The 27,262-nt window shown below is 47.3% G+C and overlaps 1 protein-coding gene across 1 annotated transcript in view; it reads left to right on the forward strand.

Moving 5' to 3' along the window:
- Positions 1-27,262, forward strand: part of LOC135897937 (solute carrier family 22 member 16-like) — a 46,256-nt gene that overhangs the window by 9,570 nt on the left and 9,424 nt on the right. The window contains exon 2 of the mRNA XM_065426641.2: positions 10,666-10,938. Coding sequence (XP_065282713.1) covers positions 10,666-10,938 — 273 coding nt within the window. The remainder of the gene's footprint in view (positions 1-10,665; positions 10,939-27,262) is intronic.

Consider the following 27,262-nt stretch of genomic DNA (forward strand, 5'->3'; position numbering starts at 1 on the left):
AAGGGCGCCGTCAGCTGTCCAGGCCCTGTCGTGTAAAACGACAGGTGGGGTGCAAAATGTAAAACTATTCCAATATATTTTATGCCATTCTCCTGAAGTGAGCTTTGAGTAACCGCCGACGCAAGCATGAGGTGGTGGCCCTCAGGGTGGTCTGAAGAGACCAATCAAACGCTCTTATCTATTATAGGTCACTTTTGTTTGCTTTAAAAACGAATAACATTGCCTACACTGAGCTACTTGTCTTATTTATTTGGCTGACAAGAGGCGAGAAACATGCTCAAGTTGAGAGGGATTCGATGGGGCCGAGAAAGTGCACTGAAAATTCTTAACCGAATGAAGAGGTTGGTGCCGGCGTCTGCGATTGGTCCGTTTTCCCTTAATTTGCTTGCGTTGGCTGGTCGAAAATCGCGGCGGCTTGCAACGGAAAGTTGAAAATACTACTAAAACGGATCTTCAGTACATATGAGTTGGCAGAGCTAGGTCGTAAACTTGCCAAAATTGCTCGCAGATGTTTCATGACCACGGAAAAAGCTTTATTACACGCAAATAAACCCAATGCTCTCCGGCAGGTGCAAGTAGCCAGTGCCTCAGCGATCGGCGGCAGCCATCTTTTATTCCTTTCGGAAGGGGGCAAAAAAAGTTCAGCTTCGTTCGGCTTATTAAAGCATCTTTAACGCGTACACTTCACTTTGACGCGGTGAGTTTTCGCGGTTTTGTGACGTCGCGTGACAGGAAGGTGAAGTGGGTGCAGCCCTAAAGCTTTTGACCAATAGCCGAGGTCTAAGCGAAAATGCGTTGAATCAGAAATAACTATTTTTCTTTTGTTCGGTCCAATCATGCATAATCACTGTGTAAACGTCATTTCACATGGGGAGCTATCGCTGTTTTCGTGACATCGCCTGACCGACAGGCAAAATGGGGTGTGGTCCAAAAAAGTTCTTCACCAATCGCGGAGGGCTGATTGCAGAATTGGAATAGAAAAGTTTAAAATAGCTTTACGTTATAGAGCCCTTGGTCAAGCTCTTTAGCGTGTCGTCACTTAGATTGCGAGTCATTGAGTTCGTGGCCTCGGTAGATATTCTCTGAGAGTCCACTTGGTGGACATGCCCATTTCGTCTGCAATTGAAATTGTGATTGGCTGGGCTGGCTGCGCGTCTGCAGCAACCAGGCGCCATAGTCAATCAGCACTTTAGCAGCAGACGAAATGGACATGTCCACTAGGTGGACTCTTACAGACTACCTCCCCTGACTTACACCTGGCGCTGTGTTTTTCCTAGAGGAATGTGCCGCTGCAAAAGCCTCATCAAAGGTCATAAGGGCGTCCAGTTCCGGTTGGTCCTGACCTCCGAAACTGGTTTAGTGGATTGCCCAGTCGGAACAGTACCTACATATATCTGTTTGATTCTGTCTATTATGTCTGCTTGCCGACATTTAAACTCGTTTTCCAGCAGATTGAGTGTGTAGTTCTCGACTGTTTTTGTTGCTCCCGGGTCGATTATACTTCGAAGAATATGCCAGGTTTTCTTTGTAGTCAAAGTGCCCCGAAGTGGATCAGAGTTATTCGTGACCCCAGCTCGAATAACTCTGATCCCCTCGGCCCGTTCTCCCTTATGTTCTCTCTTATGACGCCGATCGTTTTCTGTTGTTGACAAAATGTTGTGTGTATTCATTGGCTTCCTGTGACAGCTGAACTATCTGTATCCTGAGCCTGCGATTAAGCTTCTGCCTTTTCCAAATGTTTGTTAACCCTCCCTGGGCTTCAGAGGTGCAAGAGATGATGGTCTACAGTTGCAGCTTCCGTTGTCATTAATTCGCTTTCGTGACCCCAGCACGAATATTTGATCAACTCGGCCCGTTCTGCCATGCCTCTTATGACGCCGATCGCTTTCTGTTGTTGACAAAATTTGGTCCAGTCGGTTAACCTTACCTTACTGCTAGCTCTCCTAATCCTGACTGCATTCACAGATATGCTTAAAATATAGCGGCCGCTTTAAAGCTTTTCACCTAGGTTCGTCCATCGCGTCTCACTTTCATTGTTGGAGAACGTGAGGTCGGTGGAAGTGCCCTTGGACACGCTGTTTCCAATTCGCGTTGGGAGGTCCGGTTGCGCTAGCCGGAAAGGCCCGTAGTGCTCTACGACGGCTACTAACAAAATGCCCTTGGGATTGCCTCCACTGCAGCCCCAGTTTGAGCGTTGTGCGTTCGAGTCTCCTCATTTGTCCGTAACTGGAGCGAGTCGCATCATGGTGGCTACCACGTCTTCGAAATCCACGTGTTTGTCTCTGGGAGAATGACAAAAGTTGACAATATTTCATTAGGTTTACCCCTTTTCTGCAGCGAAATCGCCATTATCTGGTGCTAAATAGGTCCTCCCCCCTCCAAAAAAAATAATGTACGCCAGTCGCGACATCCTCCTTGGCAAAGGTGACTACTTGAGGGTAATCTGAGTGAGCATGAAGCTCGCATCCTTTGAGTTTTTTATTGTGTTTCCCTATTTCCTGTATACAGATAAGGTCAGTAAGGAGTGGTGCCAATTCTGTAGTGCGTGAAGTTAGCCAATTTCTTGCAAAGCGTGCAGCAATTTTATTGCCAGATTTCAATATTTTCGCTCTTTGTGTTGTTTTCTATTTTATCCATGGTTGTTACCGTCACTGTAAGTGTGCTATATGGCTTTCGGTGTCCTTGTAGGAGCTCCTGGGCTTTGGCTGACCCTCTTTCGGGGTACTTCTGTGGCTTTTGTTTGCATATCCTCTACCATTCCCTTGAGTTTTCGCATCTCTGTGAACTTTAGTTGCATGTTTTGTGCTGACTGTGGCAGAGCTACTGATTGAGCGCTGGAGGCGCTACTTTGTTGCAGTGATGTCTGCGGTGGTGCTTTGAAAATATGGTCCGCAATTTCGGTTCGTGGTCTTGATATCAGTTTTACTGGCTTATGTTTTTTGGAACACGTGCGGTGACCCATTCAATGATCTCCCCTACAAATGGCGCATTTGGGGGTGCACGCGTGTCCACCACCAGGCTCTCGCACCCAGCTGCTGTGGCACACCTGTACATCGAGCTGTGGAGATGCATCGATGCCGTGTAACACGCTGTAACAAATACCGCAGAATTACACCGCCTTTCGGTAGGGGTGCAGAATTCATCTCCCCAGAATTATTAAACACACCTTAGAACTTGGCTGCCGTGCAAAGTTAGCAAAGCACTTTCTGAGTCGCCCTGCATTCTTGCGTCGATCAACTCCAGCCCCTGGTTTCGAATACACAGATTCCATCACTGTACGTCAGAAGGCGTCTGGGCTTCAATCCCGTATATTACTCCCCACGTCGTGGCGCCTCCTGCCTTGACGTACGCATTGACAGGGTATGGTCGTCCGTTGATGTTGAGTGATTTAATGGCCTGCATGACCTTGGCCGTATCCCGATTCGGGCTGGATAAAAGGGCGATGTTGGAACCTGACCTAATTCTTAGAATAAATTGTTGTCGGTGGTTCTGCCCTGGCGTACCTCCATGACAGCTCTTGCCAGGGTCTGAGCGTTAACATTTTGAGTGGTAGCCCTTGGCGGGGTCTGACGACCATCTTCAGGTCACTTTTCGGTAGCGGCGGTAGACGCTTGCGTCGTGGGCGTCGATGATACGTCATGGGTTTGGATGAGTTGGTAGTCGGATCTGATGGCGATGCGTTTCCTTGCGCTGGGCGTCGTTCCTGAGCGAGATTTTTATTTTCCTTCAGGGAAACAACGCGCTCCCATCCGGACTCTGCTTTAGTTTCGCCGACTAGGGTAGCGGTTTGCATGTCGTTGTTGATGGTAGTGGCCTTGTTGCAGTCGCGGTGAGGGGTTGTACCACCCGCCCGATATGGAGTGAATTCCATCTCTTCTTCTAGTCGCGAGGTTGTAATTGGTTACGGGCTCAATGCCGCAGCCGGAGTACTTAAGGCAGCCATTCTCGAGTGCGCGCTCGCCCGCACTGCTCCCCTCTCAACGCTAGGGTTTAGCAGCGGGCCATGTTTTGAATGTGGAAAGTTGGCTGTAACACGCCTAAATATGGTCCGACTGACCTGCAGTTGCTCGCCACAGGTGCAGAGCACTTCTTGGTGGTTATCGTTTCGAGCCGGTCCCAGGAAAGTGGTTGACCCGAAAAACCAAACATGCGTAGCCTGATGTGAGCATAGCCGTTTCGAACGCTGTCTTCCTCCAGCAAAGAGAACGTTGAAACACAAGCAGACGACACTTGCTGTGTACCGGAAGTGCTTGAGTGTACTGATAGATTGTCGTTCGGTACTATCTTTCTGTTACTTTTTTTGTAGAAAGAAATAAACAACATTCCATCTATTAGGAACAATATTTCTTCACCATAAGTTGGAAGAATTGTTGATGACATGGCCTTGGCAGTCAATTAGATAGCTCGCCCAACCGACGTCAATTGCGAGGGGGTGGCTTAAAACTCCGGGTAGCGGTGCCGCTGCGATAGGTAGCGATGCACATGTTTAAAATCTGATAATGCATTACCCGCTTTATGCGGAGCGCTTCAACCCTCACCTAACTATAAGGGTCCATCCTTATAATTCCTTATATAATCCTTATATAGTACGCCTGTACAAAATTGTCAAAACCATTTCAGGGTCCATTTAAACAAAGAAGGCAACAGAGCCTTGAAATGCAATAAAGAAAGAAAAGTAAACAGAAAGCTACCAACACTACAATTAGGTGCTCTGACCTAGAGATGACAGGCCGAGTACTTTATTGCTTCGCAAAGCCGAAATCATTTTCTTGATTGGAAGGAAAATCAAACTGGAAATGAATTACTGAGCGAACATTGCTACCAACAAGAAACTGGGGCTAAAACACACGTGCGTACAACTAGTGGATCTAATTAGGCGGAGGTTCCTGCACAGCGTACGCACTTCTCACATACGCTGCACTTTCACGACAGAATAGATCTTGTAGATTGCGGGTTTTCGGCATACCTGTCACACAGTCTGGATTTCCAGAAGCTGTATAGGCCCAGTACTGCGAAAATTCCTTAAAGAAGACCACCAATACTCTTAAATGCTAGAAACCCTGTTTGAGTGTGGCATGATATCAATATCCTTTCTAGGTCTCCGTAAGAGACTTAGAAATATATTTCTAACAAACACAGAGTCTATATAACCTATAAAACAGTAGTCTATGGTCTTGCCACGTGGACAGAGTGAACAGTTCGGGGACCGTGGCACAATGCAGCCCTTCGAGTTCAATCAGCTTTTAACAGCAAGTGTTTCCAAATGCTATATAAAGAAAAACTTTTAGCTACCGGAAGTGCGTACCTTTTGGGTTCCCGTATAAGCACATACTTATAAGGATGACCTAAATAAGGTGCATGATACAAGGGATCTGGAAAAAAATGAGTCCGCCAGTGCAGGAGAAATTGCTTTTCAACTTATAGGGAAAATGTACTCCAGTCTGAGTCACCGACCTCGTTCAGTAAGCCCCTAGAAATATGTGAGCCATCTTTTCCATCTGATGACATAGTTCCTTATGAAGGTAATGAACTAATCCGAGCTGTACCATATCACATAAGTACGGATGGTCACTGTCTTGAAAGAAAGACCGGAGAGAAACGAATTCACTGTCGAAGAGATGCACTTATCCTAAGTCACCACGTTCAAGGAGGAGGAACAAATTATCGCGCCGCAACGATCTGCCACTCGAGCTCCAAATAAACATAGCCAATACGCGATGCAGTGCCGCAATGCAGACATGAGCAGTGCAGTACTTGCACTACATACATGAGACGGAAAACTAAGGTACAATTTGCACACTTCTGTGCGCCAGTACATTGACAAATTCCTCTGTCGCCATAATTTCGCTTATTCTCTCGCCATAATCTTTCCAACTCCACCCGGCCAGTCAGTATTGCCATTTCGACGCAAATAGCGCAGATACTTTTTTTCCATTAAGAGCTTGCATAATGTGATGGCATTGAGGCCCAGGGCCCAAATTGAAAACTTCAGCTTTATTCAAAGTTAATGCTTGCACCAGAAGCCGCACAAAAATTGTTTGTAACTGCAACAGCAGTCTTTACACCTATTTTACCAGTACTAGAAAAGGCAACGTCGGCTGCATGTGCAAAAGCTCGAATCTCATTCGAAGGCCATTTAAACTGTTCGAAATCTTGCTCTTTCTGAATGAGCATGCAAAATGGCTCTATTAAAGGCAGAACGGAAACAGTGACAAGGGAATCGTTGTCTCACTTATGATAAAAGCCTGATCAAATAGAAAATAGAACCGTTTAACTGTTGACTATCAGTCTCGTCGAGCGATTAGCACAACATATTCTGACGCCTCTAAGGAGCCTGGATCCAATATTTATGTGTTCCAGTACACAACACAGGAATAGTGATTGACGCTGTCGAACGCCATATCAAAATCTAGCAGTACCACTGCTACCTGCCCAATTCCCTCAGCTACCCACTATAGCATCGATCTCGCAACATATATGCTGGACTGAATAGAGAAGACTCTGATGCCGCATGGTTCATAATCCTCTATCGCAGATCTCATCTGGAATTGCAAGCGTTTATACCTTTGCAGAAGTTGTATAATCCACATTGCATCAGCAAACACGCTCATATGCATTTAAGTTTTGCAATTTAGTCTTACCATTGCTTTTGGATATAAGGGCACTGCGCCTTTCGTACATTGTGGTAGGCAGGTGTCATACTTCCAAAGCATCACTGTACGCCTGAATGGTGATAAGAGCCAACGAGAACACTGATAAATTTTATTTGTGTCGCGGATGACCTATGCGGGCCAGGCGTGTTTTCTTTCGCCAAAGAATCGGTGCAAGCAGTTACTTGATTGATATCAATGCTTTCATACGTATAATTATAGTCATCCTGGTTGAACTGGGGCAGCAACGATAGAAATTTCTTCTCAAACAGATCTATATCAAATGGCTTATGTCCTAGAAATAGTTTTACCGGCGGAACGGCTTAAACTTTTAGTTCCGCCGTGGAGCGTTGCCAGAAAACTCAACCCAGCAGTGCGCCGCCTCACGTTGCCAAGCAACCACCTGCGTTAGGACCGAGCCACGTATCCTCCTCACACTCTACGCGCTTAGGCAGAGGCGTGACGTCACAGGCAAGTAAAAGCTCCGAACAGCCGGCGTGGTGACACACCTCTCGCCTCCTCTACTTCGTGCACAAGTGCTGCTGCCTCAGGAAGAGCAACGAAAGTCCAGGTGCCCGAAGAAGAAGCGGCTTACCAGGAAGAGCGCCTACTGCAAAGCGAGAAGCGATGCGTCACCGCCGAGTTGATCCGCAACACCGCGCCGAAGCTGCGGCGAAGAGGCGACGCCGAGTCTGGGATCCGGAGTTTCAATCCAGGGAACGAGAGAGTCAGTGCGTGAACGGTTGATGTCGCCGAGAAAGCGATACCGGCCTGCGACTGCTCCAAAACTTCCAGCGTCAAGCCCACCAAGACAACAACTTAGCAAAACCTCGCATAACCTCGCAAAACATAGAAACAACTTAGCCAAGCGTACCATAACTTCGCAAATCCTACGAACTTTTTAGGCAAACCACGTAAAACTAGGTGATCACAAGCTCCGCTGTTGACTGCTGCCTCGTACCAATAGTGCAAGCGACGAACGTTTTCTTTATTATGGTAGACAAATACTTTAGTTACCACTGTCTGCCCATTAACAATGACTTCACCGTACGTTATATCTATATTCGTTTAGACAGCGCGCGTCGACGCTAATAAGCAAGGGGCCTACTGCAAGGCTGTTCTTCCAGAAATGCACGCAATGCTGCGCCTCTCTATTTTTCTGTGTCTAAAGCTTGCGACGGCACTTTGGCATTATGAATACCTGAATGTACCGATCTAGATGGAATCATTCAAGCTCATGCAGTTCGTCCATTGTCTTTACAAATAATGGTACATATTGTTTCTTTTAAATTGTAATATTGCCGATTCCTCGACATGGGTATCATTTTACCTTCCTCTTGAAATCATTCCAACAGACCAAACAGAAGCATGTCCTTGTGCTATTAGAGATTAGCTATAAGCTCAGTCACTCGGTTTAGGAAACACTCTCCCGAAAGTAATTATTTAATAAATTTCCGCAACTCCCAGCACACACGCCGACTTCAGTATCAACGGAACATCCTTTCCGGCGCAGACGTCATGAGTACGTGATCTTTTTAGGTGAAGGAAACCGGTCAATAAGCCCACACGTGCTACCTGAAGGCATCAATGTTGCCGGATTCGAGACCCTCGTTATGTAATGAAGGACAGTAAAGGGGGTTAACCTAGGGCCCACTCGTCTAACCGAGGGACCGAATGACTTTTAACAATTTGGAACAGTGAAACGTTGGCATCATGTCACATTCTGTATAGTGGATCGCAGTCCCTTTAAGAGGACACCATGCTGGCCTATTACACGACGCTTCATGCCGGCATCGATATTTCCCGTTCATGAGAATGACGAAATATAGACCGACCCGACAGGTGCCGTCCGCTCAAAAGCTGTTGCCAACAGAGAAGAGTATTCGATCTCTTTCCTTTGGCACGATTGGCTGCAAGAAGACCCATGCAACTGTTATTCGCTCCCTTGATGAGGTACATTTTATTTCACAGCATCGCGCTTGTCTGAGCAGTCCAGGTAATTTTCCTATCAATGGTGGTACGATCATTTATTTTTTTATATGTCATGATATTGCCGTCCCGCTTCGTATCATAGTCAAGATTGCCATCCGTCGTACAAACGTCCGATCAAACGGTAAGATGCAGGATTAGCATAATAATTGGCTCAGATACTACATCGGTTCGGAATGTTCAATTGCAACCATGAGCAATATAATGGGAGGCTGAGGCTAACAGCACGGATGACGATAGCACATTGCGTAACAGCACCAACTTTTCTACTTGCTAATGTTTAGGCCTTCTTTCGTTGTTTCATCTGGCATGGAGAATTAGATCCTCAAAATAGGTCTGAAAAAACACTCATCCGCCGCTCTATAAGCGAGGGAAAGCTCGAACCAGAAAAAAAAAAGTGGTAGAAGTGCTCAAGATACAACAGTACCAAATTTGAATTTTTTCAGAACCAGACACCACACTTATATCTGCTGCCACCCAATAGAGTTTCATGACGAGTATGATAAATCAGGCTATTTCGTGCACTGAGAAACACAGCCTTTGAGACTTTAAGGAGAAATTCACAGCACAACAATAATGTTAATGCCTTAAACAGCAGCGCACACCTTCTACAATTCAAGAGAACTGACTGGTGGGCTAGTTGGTACTGCATAAGTTGAGGCAAATCGCAAAAAACACACGAAGACAAGAGGAGGAAACTAAGACACAGCGATACTAACAACTGAATTTTTATTGCACATGGTTACCGCATATAGTTGTTAGTAACACTGTCTTCGTTTCGTTCTCTTGTCTTCGTGTTCTTTTTCTTTGTTTTTTTTCGCTTGGCTCAACTTGTACAATTGTGCAATAAAACTTCTCACTGCACTGTGAGAGGACAAAAAAAAAATAAGCCAATCACCATCCTCGGCTATCAGTAGTGGCCTCTAGCCAATGGCCCACAAGAGCACGTCCGTTCGCTCACCCCCGTCGGCGCGAGTGACGTAGGTAGTGTTAAGTATGTTCGTAGAAATCGTAGAAATTCATTATTACGTTGGCAGCCGCAAGGGTCGTTCATGATTTGTGAATAGACTCACGCTTACTGCTCGTTCAAGCATTGAAGTTTACTACGGTACACGCTTTTTCTCGACTACAGCGCTCGTCTTTCCAAGGGCGGGCATCAACGCAAGCGTGTCGCTCTTACTAACAATTTTAGCGTTGACACTACATTTTTTCGTGAGATATTTCTTACAGGAAAACCTGTTCGCAAGTTCCCCTATATAATAGGAACATATGCATGGGCAAGAACAGCTTGACGAGACCCGTGCATACACGTGGTAATGTCCCTGTCGGATAGAAAAGGTTCCCGTCTGTAATGTACACTGCGTCGAATCTCCCGCTCGAATAGATAAATCATTTACGCGTGGCATTTCTAGCAATAGCTAAGCGTAATTTTTGTCTCTCATGTCGTGTTCCACTGGTTCCACATTGGAGGTCAGCGGAGGTGCCGCACGGCTGCGGCAGTGAAAGGTGACCGTATGGTCCAGCAACAAAACCTAGATAGGAACCCCAAAACAGCCCTATGATCAAGACATCTGAGTCAATGCGCAGTCAACGTAGATGATGAATCATCACTAGGCACCGCCAGCAGCGAGACCCCTCCTGCTTTGAAGTTTGTGAAAACTTGCCTCTCTACAGCTTCGCCATCTGCCAAATCTACCAAGGGCTGTTCTTTCCGCAATATTCAGCACAAAACATCTAGATGGCTGCTGTGTCAAAGTGGTTTAGACAGAATCGCACCTTTCTTTTATTTGTTTCATTGAAAAGGAGAGATGTTCGCCCTTTCCCGTGATTTGGAACTGCATGCGTGCCGTGATAATCCACTCTTTAGAACTCTTGGGAGCTGTATGACAAGCATGGCTAGTGTCTCGTTTATCGTTTCTGGCAAAGCTCGCTTCAATGGGCCACATTTCGCGGGCACCATTTGACGCCTTAGGGAGGTGACGTAGAATTTAGCAAAGCGCTTCGTGTGCCCCATTGTTTTTGCTAGGGTGCCGCCCTGGGCATGTCCTACTACACCTCATCGCTGACCAGCACTGAAATTGGCAGCAGGCCACAGCTGGACTTCTCGCTGCTGCACATCGTCGAGCTGGGCTGCAACCTGGTCGGCTGCGCGGTGGTGAGCCGCCTGCCCCGTCGCCTATCACTCACCCTGCTAGCGCTGGCCCTTGCTGCTGCGCATGCACTGCTAGCGCTCGCCGCTGGTCGCTACGCGCTCCATCTAGCTTCTGCAGTGCTCGTCAAAGGACTGGTGAGCTCGCAGGTAAGACAGTGGTCCAGTCCTAGCTCACTCCTTTTTATTACCCGCAATTAGCCGTTGCACCATGTGCGGAGGGTAGTAAGCTGTCCTCTCAGTTTGTACAGAAAATCTTCCAATGTTGTTGTAACGGTCCATAATTAGGCACTGCCAATAGTATGTGTTGAAATAGTTTACTCTTCTATTATTGAACCTGTCCCCTCAAAAACAAGCAACACTGAAAGCAGAACCATAGCAGTGGCCTCGCCTGCGGCTGACATTTTTTTCTATGTTCGGAGTTTTTTGCGACGAGCCAGTATTATGGATCATGCGCATGGTCTTGCACGTATAAAAAATCTTCCAAAGATAAACCTTTAGGTGGAAGTCCAGCTCCTGTGTATGTCGTTCCCTCGTCCTCTCTCGTTGAAGTTTTCGCGCTAAAAGGTTCTATCGTTGCAGCGAGCACAGTCGTCCGTTGTTGAAATCTGCTCTCACTGGTCAAGTGTGTCTGCAATTTATGTTTAAAATTCATTGTTAGTTGCAAAATGCCCAAGCTGGAAGAGATGCACAACATAACCAAATCACGCGTGCAAAATAAAATTGTTACAGGCGCAGTTGAACGGTGTTCGACCGTATGCGAAGACAACGGACGTTGGCGCGCATGCGCTAGTAAGAGCGGGTGCGAGAGAGGAAATATGGAGACTTGCTTTTTGAATACACGACCCCGCCTAGGCACTGCGGAGGGGTTTCTTAGCGCGTGTTGTATGCGCTTGTCCCTAGGCGTGCCAGCAGAAGTCGCGGGGCGCGGGAGTGCTGAACTTAACATCACAAGTTGGCAGCTCGACGCAGTTATATTTATTCAATTGTCGTTTTACTTATTAAAACAACGTTTCGTTATTTCGCTATATTGGCGACGCCGCCAGGACATCAAAGCTAGAACCCGGGCTGGTTCGTGGTTTTTTATGCCAACAATTTTTTATTCGAACGCTTCCTGGCACGCCTCGGCCTCCGCGGCCCCAAACCATGGACCACCCTGCTTCCAGCTTTGATCCCCCCGCTACCAGTTGGGTGCCGCGGAGATCCTGCGCCTCCTGCTTTATTATAACCTCAGGTGATGCCCTGAGGCTTCCATATGCCGGTTACATATGTCCTCCTGGAGCAGTGCTTGTAAAAATCCTAACCTGCCATTGCGATGAAAAAAGCTGCATGCGACTTATACAACGCCAGTCAGAACCTTGTCCCTTCGGACACAGCGATCACGAAGTGGGGTGTCCGTGCCCACTGCCTCACCGCGTGGGCAGCCAGCGGTGGAGCGTAAACAAACTGGACCACACTCCGCAATGCCGGCATGCCTAGGGGACAAACGCACACAACGCGTGTTAAGAAACCTCCTCCGTTGCGCCTAGGCAGACTCACATATTCAAGGACCAAAGGTCCCCAGATTTTCTCTCTCGCACCCGCTCTTACTCGCGCCTTCGCAGAAACGTCGAGTGCCGTGAAAAGAGCCACGCCCCGCTGTACCTACTAGCAATTGTAAAAACGCGGCCTGGTGAAAGGCCCTTGAAAAAGCATCGTCTCGATGCTACAATGACAAAAGTGGTAAGACAACTACACATAAAGAAAGCGCAACAACCAAGCAACAAAGAAAGAAAGTCCCTAAGTTCGTCAGCGGTCGTAGAAAGGTTTACGATGCACCACATTGACGACTTCAGGTCGTGTGCGGCGCCGCTCTGATTCAGAGATGCCGTCTGGCAAGACGTCATAGTCCAGTGCGCCATTACATCGGCTGATTTTGTAGGGTCTGAAATTGCGTCGTAACAGTTTCTCGCTAAGTCATCCATGACTTATCGGAGTCCAGACCCACACACGGGGCGCCGGGCTGGTATTCCACCTAGCGTCGTCAAAGATTGTAATGCCAGCTGTTGGTCCTCTGTTGACTCTTGATGCGCAGGCCTGCGAGCTGTCAGGCTTCTTCGGCCTGCTGGAGGTAGGCCGTGACTTCGAGGTTGCCTTCTTCATTGACGTGTTTACTTCCGCGCTTATTGTTCTGAGAGAGGCGCCGTCACCCGCGTCGTCTTGCGGCGGTGGGTAAAGGGGGTGCGTGATTGGCAGTCGGCATCAGAGTGCTTCCGTCCGAGGTGCTTGGTGTCGAAAGTTGTCGTCACTTTCCTTCCGTGAAACAGCATGAAACGCGCGATCTGAGTGGTTTCTTGCACTGCCGTGTTGTCAGCGGACGTTACATCCGGAAGGAAGGCCTGCCACATCTTCTGTTCGACGTCGACGTACACTGCCAGCATGTTACCGATGGTCTTGTTCAGCCGCTCCGTCAGATCATTCGTCTGCCGATGGTAGATAGTTGTCCTCCTGTGGCTTGTCTGGCTCTATTGCAAAATGGCTTGCATGAGCTCTACAGTTCAGGCCATTCCTCTCTTGGTGATGATGACTTCTGGGACGCCATGCCGCAGCAGGATGCACTCGACGAATAATTCAGCAACTTTGCCCGCACTACCTTTCATTTCGGCGCAGCAGGTAAGGAAACTGCTAGCCACAACAGTCTGCTCGTTGCGGTTCAGATGTTGATGTCGGAAAGAGCCCTAACAAATCGATCCCTATCTGTTGAAATAATCGACAAGGAGGCTCAAATGGCAGTAATCCCGCTGGCCTTGTTGGCAGTGTCTAGTTTCGTTGAGTTTTGGCATTTCCACCTGACCACCTGACGGGCGATGTCGGTGGTCAGGCGCTGCCAATAATACTTTCCCTGTATCCTCAATAGCGTCCAGGAGAATCAGAGATGTGCAGCGGCTGGATCTTCATGTAGGGCGTGCAGTACTTCCGGACGGAGTGCTGTGGGAACAACACGAAGATAGAAGGCGTGGACTGGTGAGAAGTTTTTCTTTACGAGGACATCGTTTTGCAGGAAAACGAAAACAATCCTCGCTTGACGCGTAAAGGACAACGTCGGTGATTCCTTCCAAATACTCGGCGGCGTTTTTTTATCCCCGGGTCTGCTCCTTGCTGTTCAGTGAAGTCTCTCGCGCCTATTGTTTATAGGGGGGCGCCGTCATCCGCGTCGTCTTGCGGCGGTCGCTTATAAGGAGGGGGGGGGGGGAGCGTGAATGGCAGTTGGCATCAGGGGGCTTCCCTCCCGATTTCTAGAGGACGATTGTGTCAAATTGCTGGACTCTCAGACTCTATAGGGCTAGGTGTCCCGAAGTGTTCTTTAAATTTGCCCGCCAACGCAAGGCTTGGTGGTCGCTTACGACTCTGAAGGGCCTGCCACAAGGTAAGGGCGGAATTTAATGGTAGCGCACGTGCTGGAAAGGCATTCCTTTTCGGCCGTAAAATAATTGCCTTCAGCTTTCGAGGGCGACCGACTAGCGCAAGCACTGACTATAACAGTCTATTGTTTCGAATAGGATGGTGCCGAGGCCTAGGCTACTTGCGTGAGTGTGAATTTCGGTGTCGGTGCTTCGTCGAATTGGGCGAGCACTTGTGGTGACCTCAGGTGCTGTTTTAGCTCTTCGAAGGCTGCGGCCTGCGACGCCTCTCACTGGAAATCGACTTCCGGTTTCTTGAGAGAAGTTAATCGCTTTGCGATGCGCGAAAAAGTTCTCGAGGAAGCGTCTGTAATATGCGCGAAAGCCGAGGAATCTGCGCACTCCCTTCTTGTCGGCGGGCTGTGGTAAGTTTGCGAGGCAGATGTCTTCTGCGGATCAGGGAGGACTCCAGATTTGTTGATCACTTGGAACAAAAACAGAAGCGCGCCGTAAGCGAAGCGGCACTCTTCCGGCTTCAGAATGAGCTTTGATGACTTGATAGCCTTTAGTACTGTCCCAAGCCACCTAAGCTGCTCGTCTAAATTCGCGGTGAAGATGACGAGGTCATCTAAGCAGATGAGACAAGTCTGCCACATCAAACCTGCTAACACCATGTCCATCACGCACTGGAATGTTGCAGGTGCCGAGAACAGTCCGAATGGGGTGACTGTGAACTCATAGAGGCCGTTCGGCCTAAGGAAGGCGGTCTTTTCGCGAACCCACTCGTCGACCTCTATTTGCCAGTAGCCAGTCTTGAGTTCCATCGACGAGAAGTATTTAGCATTGCAGAGCTGATTCAAAGCGTCTTCTGTAAGCGGGAGGGGGTATAAGTCCTTCTTTGTCATCTTGTTCAGTCTACGATAATCGACGCAGAAACGTAGGATGCCGTCCTTTTCTTCACCAAGACTACAATAGATGCCCACGGGCCTTTCGACGGCTTGATGATGTGGTCACGCAGCATTTCATCGATTTGTTGCCTTATAGCTTCTCGTTCTCGCGTCAAAACGCGGAGGCGTCTGGTGGAGTAGTCAACCGCACTCTTCAGTTATTATGCTATGCTTTGCAACTGGCGCCTGTCGAATTCTCGATGACTTCGAAAAGCTTCTTTGCGTCGTCGAAGAAGACTTTTGATCTTTTTCCGCTTAATGATGGGGAGACTTGAATTGAAGTCGAAATCCCTGTCTTGAACTATGGTCATCGAGGTCGATGCGGCAGAATCCAATGGGACTGTCGCATTGCTTGTTTTCACAGTTTACTCGTTGTATGCGATCGTCTTGCCCTTATTGATGTGCTTGAACTCGTGGCTCAACTTCGTCAGCATCACTTTCGCTTTTCTTACGTGCAGTTGAGCGATCCCACTTGAGACGCAAATTTCAAGGTAGAGCAGTAGACATTGGTCACCCTCGATCACTCCTTTTACGCCTGCGGGTGTTTCCATGCCAACGGAAATGACAATGCTGGAGCGAGGAAGGATGCTGTCTTGGTTTTCAAGTATTCTCAAGGCACGCTGACTGGACGTTGCCTGCGGTGATATCGCTCGATATGTGGACAGCGTTACCGACTTCGTCTTTAGGTGAATGACTGCGCCATGTTTATTCAGAAGGTCCATGCCGATGATTACGCCGCGTGAACACGAAAGATAAGAAACGTTGCAGGGAAAGTCCAGTCACGTACTGTAAATTTTGCTGTGCAGATTCTACTTGGCATTATAACTTGGTGTTATATGTGGTCTCCACCAGCTTCCCGGATGTGACTGCCGTCGCATTGAGTCTTGACTATCATCAGCTTGGCGTCGAAGGGGCCACTGATGACGGAGTTGTCGGCTCCTGTGTCTGCTAGAGCGGTGATGTTTTCCCGTCGAGAAGCACGTCGAGGTCAATGATTCGTCGTCTAGCACTGCAGTTTTGTTGTGGTGTCGCATCACAGCTGCATCACGTTGTTCTGTAGCTGGTACATGTCGTCATCAGGTCTTCTTTTGTTGACGTATGCTTGTCCTCGAGGCTTACTCGCGATGGCCGTTTGTCATTCCTACGTAGTCGAGATATACCTTGAAACCTCTTCGTTTTCGGAGGAGGATCCTTGGTATTTCGACGTACAGCGACGCAGCCCGGCCGGTTGCAGCTTTTACTTTTCCCGGGCTTACGGACCGGCCACGCGCTGGTCCTGTATACGGTCGGCGCTGCGGCGACAGGTAGCGTCCTGGTTACTGTGAACGCGAAGAATGTCGAAGTCCCCACTTTGTTGAGGCGATGTAGTCGGAGATATCATGAGGCCGTCCGCCAACCTATGGAGGTACTGCGTTGATGGCTAAGCTTCACAGTGCCAAGTCGCGGTATGGGCAACGGGTGGTATACTTGGCCCGCTTCTCTGCAGTGGCAGCAGAGGGCGCGGTGGTCTGCAGCACGCTAAGGTCCCTTTATAATTTCCAAGGTAGCGACATCTGCCGCGCGCGCCACCTAGGAAGTTCCTGTAGCAGATGACGCCCACGCTAAATCGCGGCGCCGCGGCATTCATGAGGTGAAAAAATATCTGCATACGCGCGGAAATAAAACCTACTGGTGCCTGACTGTGGCGAAAAACGAAATAAGGACCCGAACTGCTAAATTTAGTCCTTTAATTTCCAATGAGTGCTCCAAGAAAATAGCTCAAGAGAGCGTAATGAGGGCTTCATCGCCTCGATTCCGCGTGTTTACATTTCGTTCATTTGCGCTCAATCACCGCGCGAGCCTTGGTGATTGCTTACGCTTAATCCCGTATGTTCTGTGAAATCTTTTGCATGTAAGTGTGCTGCGTACACATAGCGGTTGCATTGAACGAAGAAGTCGTGTAAAAATGAAGGCTGACAGTCGCTTGGACCGGAAAACTTTCGACATAACGTCGCTCAAACATGCGATTCTCAAAGCGCGCGACCCTCACGGCAACTAAACAACATCTTGTGTGTTTGTGGAAACGAGTGCGCCAACAGTCTTCTTGTCGCTGAGTGTGTCTGTCGTGTAGCGATTACACGACGACTGCTGTGTCTTGTGGTTCAATGCTACGAGCCAGTGCAACTGTCGTGACATGATGAAGAGGTGGTATGGATCGTGTCAGCGTGTCTCCTCGATCGTGTTCGAGCTGCCAGTGCGATCTGATCTCGCGGCACAGCAACATCGAGCGTAGTGTGTGCCCGTGTGTAAATGTGGTTGACTGTTCTCGTGAACCGTGCGGCGTCGCCGCGTAAACTCGAATCATGACGCGCATTGTTGTGTTTATCCCTTTTCGCCTCCGTGCACCGCGAAAGCCCCGTAATAATTAGAGGGCCCTTATACGAAACGCACGCGGATTGACCCAGCTATTACTGCTCTGTGTTTTGCTGGCAATCTGTGTATCGCTTGTGGCGTTTTTCTTATGTTCATTTGCAGTTGTGTGTTTTTCATCAGTAAAATGGCATTGCCGGTTACTGAAACATCTTCGAGTGTAAGGGAAACTTGGAAGGAATGAGCTCGCAGCTGTATGTAATGTACTTTGATATACTGTATTACGCTTTGTTATTTGACGGCCAGTAACTGTGGCTATGCAGTATTCGTTTTTAAAAACAGAGTAATGCAGGCACTTAGCAATATATTTATTCACATATGCAATGCACAAAATACGATTAGGATATTGGAAATTACATTTTGGACATGTTGTAAAGCGCAGTTAACAACGCGCGCACAAACACAGGAAAGTGTAAAAGTAGAATTCGCTGCTGAATTTTATTTTTTATCGCACGTAACGCAGTGCGGATATTTGTCAGCGAGTTAATGCGTTTCTGCCCCACTATTTACTTGCATACTAGGTCATACTTCACTTGCCAAGTCAATGGTCTCGTAATGCACTAAAATCAGTAATCTCCACAAACTTCGGCCGTCAACATTCATGCGCGCGAATGAAATAATACTGCAGCTCTGCACACACAGGTGTATACTTTCTCTCGCACCTTCGTATCGCTCTCCGTTACTTTCCTCGCATAGCCGTGCAGTTACCGGCGGTTCAGTCTTTCCGTCCATTTGTACGCAACCAGAATTACCTTCTGGTTAGGTTTTGTTTGCTGCGCGGGATGCAAAATAACTTCTTGTCGTCCTCCGTCTGATCTCGGCACCCATCCGCACAGCAACAAGGCATTTCGGTTTTTCGCATCCTAGGTCATACCGATCTATTCAGCGGACTCACAGCGAACTAAAATAAATAATCTCCGCAAACTTCAGCCCTCAACATTCATGCACGCGAGTGAAATACTATCACCGCTCGACACACGCACGTGTATACTTTCTATCGCACCTTTGTATCGTTGTATATTACTTGCCTCGCATAGTCGTGCTGTTACCGACGGTTCAAAGTCCGTCCGTGCAATTCTGTGTAACCATACTTTTCGTCTGGTTAGGTTCTGGTTGCCGCGCGCGATGCAAAATAACGTCTTGCCATCCTTCGTCCGGTTTCGGCACCCAACCGCACAGCAACAAGGCATTTCGGTCCTCCCGGAACGAAATTATCGCAGCGATGTGCATAGCACATCAGGCGAAACGCGCGCTCTTCGCCTGGCGCGCAGGAACTTTCATGGCGGAAAAGGGTCGGAGCATGGTCACATGTCACCGATGAGCCTATCGCAGGCGTTGTCGGCTGGATCAATGCCTGGCGGTACTTTTAGATGATTGAGCGACTTTAGAGCACGCCATACATCTGTCTTCCTTGGGTAGCTGCGCTGGGCGACGTCACGGCGAGCTGGCGGCTGCGGCGGAGAACAGCGCAACTGCAGCGTCACCGGGCCCTGGCGCAGGTGCGGAAAGGTCGCATGACGGCGGGTTGCGGCGGCTTAGGTCATCGCTTCCGGTTGAGAAGGTGGCGATTCGGGGACTCCAAGTGACTGCTGAATCTTGTCTCGGACGACGTCAGCAATGAATGCTTCTTGAGACTGCCTTGAAGGGAACATTCTACGCAGCTTTTCGCGTACGACGGTTCTGATGGTCTCGGAGCTCGTCGGAGCCTAGTGCTTGAATTTCGGTCTTCGCCGAAAGCAGTTAGCAGTGGTAGTGGCGGTTGCGTATTTGCAGCGTCTTCACAATCGTCGTTGCCTCTGTCAGAAATTCACCTATGGTCAACGGGAAGTTGCGGATAAGCCCGATTAAAAGTTCTTGCTTCGCCCACCGCATCAGGAAGCAGACTTTCGTCTCCTCCGATATTTCTGGGCCGGCATGTCGGAAAAGGCGGTCATCTCTTTCCTAAATATGGAGATGGTCTCATCGGGCACTTGCGCTCGGGTTCCCGGCAGAGCTTGCACTCGCTCTTTGCACAGGCCACCCGTGAAGGTCTGTAGAAATTCAGAAGCACTTCAGTTTGCTAGTTATTGTTTATTGTAAATTATATTGACCATAAATAAAGACGGGTTCAGCGGAAGACAGTCCGTACCGTTTTTGAGTTCTCTTCCGCTCTCCCCGTCTTTATTCGCCGTCAATGTGATATGCATGAATTCGCAGCGAGATGGGTCCCACGTCGTTGACGTGGCTTCTCTATTCTCGAACCACGTCCTCGCGGCTTCTTCCAATGATAAGACATATCGCAGATTGTCGTCGCTGTTCCCGCTGCTAAATGCAGCGATCCTTTCCTGCTTTCGAGCCAGCTTTCGGTGTCTTCAAACAATCATCCCCCGAATGTTGGTGGCTTCCTGGGCTGGTTGCAGCGCGATGGGCGACGCTGGGGCTGCGGTCATGGTTGTTTAATTGAGCACTGTGTTTCCAGAAAGCTCAGGTTGATGTCCGTGCTCCGGGGTCAGCTTTTGTAGCATGCGGCTTGGTCGATGATCTGACGTGACGCTGATGTTGTCTTGGGTGCGTGGGGTTAACGGGGGCGTCCAGTACATGAACGCTAAAGCGCCTCCACGAGATGTGGCGTTGTATTAAGAATGAAGAAAATTGTCGCAAAACTGTGAACGACGAAACTGACTTTTTATTTGGGGAACTTGTGGCTACGAAAGCAGGTTACACTCAAAGCACGGTAGCGGCGAACACAGTCGGCGATCAGCTAAAATCTGACACCTGCGGGTCAAGCGCGTCGGCTTTTATACATGAGTCATCGAATGTTCCTGAGTATTCGCTTTTACTTCGCCAGAACAGTAACATCCCCAGAGTTTGGGATCTTTAAGAAACATGGCGACCAGGTTGCGCCTTTGCCGACCAGCCTGCAAAGGAATTAGTTCGTCATCGTGAAAAACCCTTTACTCTGCTTTAAATATCCGGTAGATGTTTACATGCCTATCGGTGTGGATCACAAATCTGCACAAGGAACTCTGCAACTGCTAGAAACAGTAAACACTTCAAGGTGATTTTAAACAATACAAAAGATGTCATGAACCCCGTGCCTCTAAGTACTGTGGCAGAGCGCGTCACAAACACGCGTCACGCAATAACTGAGAAAAGGGAACGCTTATCACGAAAAGGCAAAACTATCAACACTACACATCTAGAATCGCTGTTCATCTAAACCAAACTAAGCACGCAATGCAGTACGCTAAGCAGTCTTAACCAGTACTGTCCACACATGCCTACAAGTGGTAAAGCACTTAATAACGAATCTTGTTGTCATCAAACGGAAGCACTAAGAAATTCACTTTCTTTACATTGCTCATTGACCTGTTCTGCTCGTCATGCAAATGGCACGGCGACCTCACGGCTGTCAGGGTTGTCCCATCCATCTGCTTGTTTAGTCCATGAAATGTAATGCTGCTGTAAGTATTTCAATAGTCGTGGCGAAAATACTAATGACATCTGCACATGCAATTGAATTCCCCAGTTCCCTCAAGAACGAGTTTTTGTGACCCCGCAGGCTATTTTCTTTAATGCAATATGTTATATTAAGGCGTAAAGCTTAAGTCCCTCGTATCGCGGTGACCTTGAAAGAAACACGGCAGGCGCAAAGAGGGGTACAATACGCGAGCTGACATTCTCTAGGCGAGGAGCGTGTGCAGAGGGAACGAGCAGCACACACAAGGACTGCGCCGGTCCTTGTGTGCTCTCTTTCTGGGATCGTTTGTTTGCGCAGTTATAAAACTGTTTGCCAATATCAAACAACTCGCGCCACAAGAAGTTCTTCTAAGAAATACAGGTGTTACGTCGCTCGCGTCACGCGGCGGCCGTTGAGCGGACAGTCGAGTGCGAGGCGTCAGAGCCAGCAATGAAGCGCGCTCCCTCGGGCTCCAGTGGATTGCTTGGCAGGCCCAGAAAGCACCCCACGGCCGAGCTTGCTCGCAAGCGCGAAACGAGGTGTGACGTACGAAGCGGTGGCAGCAAGGCCTTCGACCGCGAGTAGTGCCTTCCCCTGCTAAGAGGATGCAACATAATTGTGTTCGGCTCGTGTTACGTAACCCTTACTCGCGACATGCATGCTGCTCCTTTACGTAGTGCGTGGAGTGCTCGCATGTGTCGTTGAGGAGGTCGACCTGAAAGCACCGCACGTGTACTTCACAGTGCGCCTTACCCGCAGTGGTTGCTCAGTGGCTATGGTGTTGGGCTGTTGAGCACGAGGTCGCAGGATTGAATCCTGGCCACTGCGGCCGCATATCGATGAGGGCATAATGCGAAAACACCCCTGTGCTTAGATTTAGGTGCACGTTAAAGAACCCCAGGTGGTCGAAATTTCCGGAGTCCGCCACTACGGCGTGCCTCATAATCAGAAAGTGGTTTTGGCACGTAAAAACCCATAATTTAATTTTAATTTTTTAACAGTGTGGCTCGTTGTGCCTTGCGAGAAATCTGGTCCCCGATTACATATTCTAATGCACTGAAAAGTGTGCAGCAGGCTTTCGCCTTCAAGTGCTACAGAAAGTGTGACATGCTGCCGATATTTTTTTTTATGAGCAGCAATATACAGCTACTCACATCGTGGTCAGGAGATGATTGTCGGTCGCTATGAAAAGTAGCACTTCAGCATGCTAAGAGGCTCTAAAAAGTACATAATATGTAACATATACTTCATGTGAAATCCAACAAGTTTCACATTTCAAGGAGCTCGCTTAATTTTCTAGAACGAACTAAAACAACTCTCACCGCAGCGGAAAACGGGCTTCAGGTGAGGAGTGTACGTGCTAGGAAACAGATATGGGCACAAAGACATTGCGGCAAAGTGCACTTAGCGGCAATTTTAGGCCGCAGGGTCACTTAGGAAGCCTGTGCCCTCTTATCGTCAAGGTCGCGTCGACGTAACATTTTCGAAGGCAGCAGGTGGTGGGGCTGCGCATGCGCAAGAGGTGACACTTTTTAGGCGCGGTCCGCGCTATGTGTAGAGGTAGTTCGTGCCACGGCGGAACAAATTAGGAACGACGGCAAGGTGAAGATGCTGAAACCTAGTCATAAAAATATCAAGCAGAAGTAAGCCCTCCTAGCCTGATAGGAAAGCAGTAGTGTACAGTATCCTACCTTTGGACTTGAAAATACATTGGCATCATCTATCACGTAAGATGTAGCGCACATCCAGAAGGCTGGCATTACCAAATACTGAGTAGAAGCTCACCACTGCCGTTGCAAATAAGACTGTGCAATCATTGCATTCTTCTCTTGCTAACATATGCGACAGAAATTTTGGAGGTTAACAAAGAAGCTCGACAACCTAGGACCGCACAAATGGCGATAGAAAAAAGCACGTTAGGCGTAAAAGTGACAGGAGGAGAGTAGTGAGGATCAGAGAGCAAACTGGTATAGTCGATATTTTTGGTTGACATGAAGAGTAGAAAATGGAGCTGGGCAGGTCATGTATTGCGTAGGGCAGATAACTGGTGGACCATACTTGCATTGTTATTGTTATATATAATATGTATTAAGAAAGCGAAGCACAGGTAAGGATATCAGAAACTTAGGTGGGTGATGAAATTAGAAAATTGTATATGCAAAATGGAGTCAGCTAGCGTAAGACATCCCTTACAGCAGTTTAAACTAATTTCGAATCAATTTTTTTAGACAAATGTTACTAGAGCCTACCAACGGTTTAGTAAATGTTATCAAACCGTTTTTACACTTCCTACAAATTTAATACCAACATTCTGTCGACTATTGGCCACCTATATTGAATAAAAATTTATATACGAACTTTCTTTAAACGATGAATGAACATCCTTCAAACATTAAAAGCAGGATTTACTACCCGTCTTCATACATTTTAGAAATTTTATAGTAACATTCTACCAACTTTTCATTTCCCCACCTAGAAACTTCCTAGTAACATTTTTCCAACTTTCTGTTGCTCACCTTAGCAACATCCTTGCTTTTCTTGTACATTTCAGAAGTACCCTAGTGACATTTCCCGCTTTCTCCAGGGTTTTTCGAAGTATTCTGGTACTGTCCTGATGTAACGTTGCACATGAGTAGAATATAAATGCATCTGGTAGCAAAACGCAACAATACTTTGAAACACTGATATTTATTTTGCAACCCTTTCATACATGTCTTTCGAAACCACAAGCAAGTAGCGACGATAACGCATTCTTCATGTCACCCTACCCGCCGCGGTTGCTTACTGGCAATCAGGCACGGACCCAAGGAGGGCCCGAGGGGGCCCGCCCCCCCACCGAATTTATGACTCATAACCCCCCTCCCTGCGCTAAACTCTCACGCCACGATTTCTCACACACATTCCTAAAGCGCCGCGAAATCAATGTTGAGACTTGGCAGCTATTCGGCGGTCAACATTTTGCTGCCTTTTTCGCTCCTTTTGGATGGCTGTAGTTATCAGCGTCTCCGGCGGTGTGATGGCCAGTTTCCTCGTCAATTGGGTGCCCGCGCGATTAACTCGAGATGCATTCAGTTGCTACCATGTATTCAACGGTCACGCCCATCGTTGTTGCTTCGTAAATTCAAATTTCTTCGTTTACACTGATCCAGGGACCAGGAAAGGGATTTAGTTCGTGGTCAGCTGGTCTGTATGCGCGTGCAACGAGTTGCGGCCAGAGAAAATGACAATTGCGTTTAACTTTTCTTTTTGTTTTATTATTTCCTCGAGTGACGGCTCGCCGCGACGATGACAGATCCTCGGAACCATACACCCGTGATATGGGTTAGATAAGATGGAAAATAAAATAATGCGAGATAGCACCATCATCAATCCCTGCAATAACCTTGAAACTCATAGGCAATATGACTGTCACCTCTTAACTCGTCTGGTTTTTCCCTAATTGTACAGCTCTTAAATTTTCGTGCAAGATTGCCAACTGGAAACAAGAGTCGCAAGGATTTGAGAAATTAAGCGATCTACTAAGGGAGAGAGCCAAGGCAATAGCCAAACAGGAAGGAAAAGCGAAAATTAACAAATGTAACCGTTGTTTATGAAAATATTCATGGATCAAAATCTTTTTATTTAAAAAGGAAATAGAGGAAACGCCGCCAGAAGTGGAGGATAATTCCGTGTGTTCTGAAGGACGCTTCTGCAGTTGTAATTCGCGCCGCTGAACGTTGCCACTTCTCTACTGTGCTAATAGGGGTGTTTTTTAACCTTCCGTGGTGGGCGCAGTAAATGTAGAGTCGCAGCTTCCTGCGCCATACGCGGTTGAACGGGACTGGCGGCCACGCATCGTTACGTAACTTCCCAAATAACAATACGAATCGGTTGTGGCACTTAACTTGTTAGAGCAGTAAATGGGAGATCCAAAAGAACTGTGATTGTTCTGCAAATATATATTTCTGTATATTTCTTCCAGAGATAATTCAAGAAACGCTACTATAGCCGGATACAATTTAAGAGGAAGCCTTAGCTCGGGCCCAACTCCGAGGCGGCCAATTCAAATACACGTAAAACGCAAAAACTTTTTCTGAGATAACCCCTGAACCGATAATAATGAAATTTATTGTATTTGAGAGATACAGTTAAATTGTAGTGACTGTTTGAAGCGGAAATTCGATTTAGTGCCTGAATTTTGTTAAAAAGATTTTCAAATATTCGACAGTTTGAAAAAAATAGAAGCACGAAGTTTACAAATCCATAGCTCTGCATCAAGAGCAGATGTCGCTGTTCTGTAAACGGTAGCCATTAGACCATTCAAAGTGGACAAATACGATATATCATTTTGCATATTATGTGAATTTGTTACGTTGTTTACAAGCGTTCTGCAAAAGGTGTATTTCCATATTACTCAATTTTTTTAGATTCATATGTAACATCGCCTTTGCCCGCTTTAAATGTACTATTAGATGCAATTCACAGAATTGTGATATCATTTTTCGTTGCCGAAAGACAGAGTTGTAAACTTGAAAGGCTCGTTTTCCGAAAATTTTCGATTTTTGATATTTTTAATAAAACATATACAACATAGAGCGAAAATTCGAAACCAACAGTCACTAGAGTTTACGCTTTTCTTTTAAATGCAATAAACCTTGTCAAATTTGGTGCAGTTGTTGCTGAGAAAAACGAATTCTCCTGAGAAAAACGAATTGTCATGTATTTAGATAGGAGCACCTGAGCTAAAGCTTCCTTTTAAGTCTGCAATGAAGCCCCGACCACGCCCTCATAACCGCCAGCCACTGTTCATCCGCGAGGCTGCAAATTATTCGTACTTCAAACCTCTTCTGTTACCCAAATAAGGCGGTAACTACAAAAATAACATTATTAGCGCGTAATTTTGTACCTTTCCCCGCGCCTACTATAGTGGAATGGCGAATGCGTAATTCATTAGTGAACTGAAATAACGTGCTTGCTTCGCTACAACTATTTGTTGTGAAGTTTCACTTCAGTTGGCAGTGAAATTTCATGAGAAAAACGGGTTCAGCAGCCAAATGAACTGCACAGCAGACTTTTGAAGAGTGAAATGCTCAGACTCGATACATTTTGTCCATGTCTGTTGTACACCTTATTGTTTCCGCCGATGAAAGGAGTTTTGAAGAACAGCAGGCGCTCCGGAGGTATCAAGTATGACGTCATTTTGAAAAGGCCGCATGACGACGACTTTGTTTGCTTCTGTCATTGGATGGTGGAGTAACACAACTCCGCGCGGTCCGTGTGCCTTTGTTGCTTACTGTTTTTAAAGTTCTATTCTACTAAAGTAATCTTTATTTTACACTTTGCCTTCTTTACTTGTTCTTGGCAGTGTTCTTCCTGCGCAAGTCCATTTGACGTGGTTCATTCTTTGCCAAGTAAAGGAGAGGTGTATCGCACAGGCGTACCTGTAAAATACATCTTATTTCATTCCTCTTTTGTGGGTTCACGCGTTTTATGGCGAATGGTGGGCGTTATTCACATTTGTACAAGTAAATGACCCCCCCCCCTCATTTGCATAGAAAAGTTACCTTGGTTTGCCCCCCCCCCCGAAAAAAAATTCTGGGTACGTGCCTGCAGGCAATGGTGTTGGGCTGCGAAGCACGAAGTCGCGGGATCGAATCCCGGCCACGGCGGCCGCATTTCGGTGGGGACGAAATGCAAACAACCCCGTCTACTCATATTTAGGTTCACGTTAAAAAACTCTGGGTGGTCTAAATTTCCGTAGTACGCCACTACGGCGTGCCTCATAATCAGAAAGTGGTTTTGGCACTTAAGATGCTATAATTAATTTCTTCATATCGCCGTGGCGATAAGATGCCTTGCTGTGAGCCTAAGGGAGGAAAAATGCAAAAATTGTTAAAACAGCCTGATGCTTTGTGTCGATATATGTGGACGGGACACCATGTAGCAACCATGCACAAGAACTTCAAATGACCTACGATAAAAGCGAAGATTTTAATTGACTGCCTTGCCCTACATGCTTAGGAGGACATTTGCACATCTGAAGCCCAAGGCCTCTATTACAGTGCCTTCACTGGGGGCATTGGAAAACCACCCAAAAAGCGAATGAAGTGGTAGTGCTGCACAGAATATGCACCTGTTACATGTAGGAATCATACAATTGTGTAAATCACTTATAAATCAGTTGCAGCAAGGATATTCAAACTTCTTAGAACCGCTTAAGGCAGACATGCTTAACTGTCAATAAATGCGATGACATCACTTATGCAGTATACAACTTGACGGACTTGCAAGGTCCTTCAAACAGTCCTTCTTACTATAAT

Source organism: Dermacentor albipictus, chromosome 2 (assembly GCF_038994185.2).
Source record: "Dermacentor albipictus isolate Rhodes 1998 colony chromosome 2, USDA_Dalb.pri_finalv2, whole genome shotgun sequence".
Classification (NCBI taxonomy): domain Eukaryota; kingdom Metazoa; phylum Arthropoda; class Arachnida; order Ixodida; family Ixodidae; genus Dermacentor; species Dermacentor albipictus.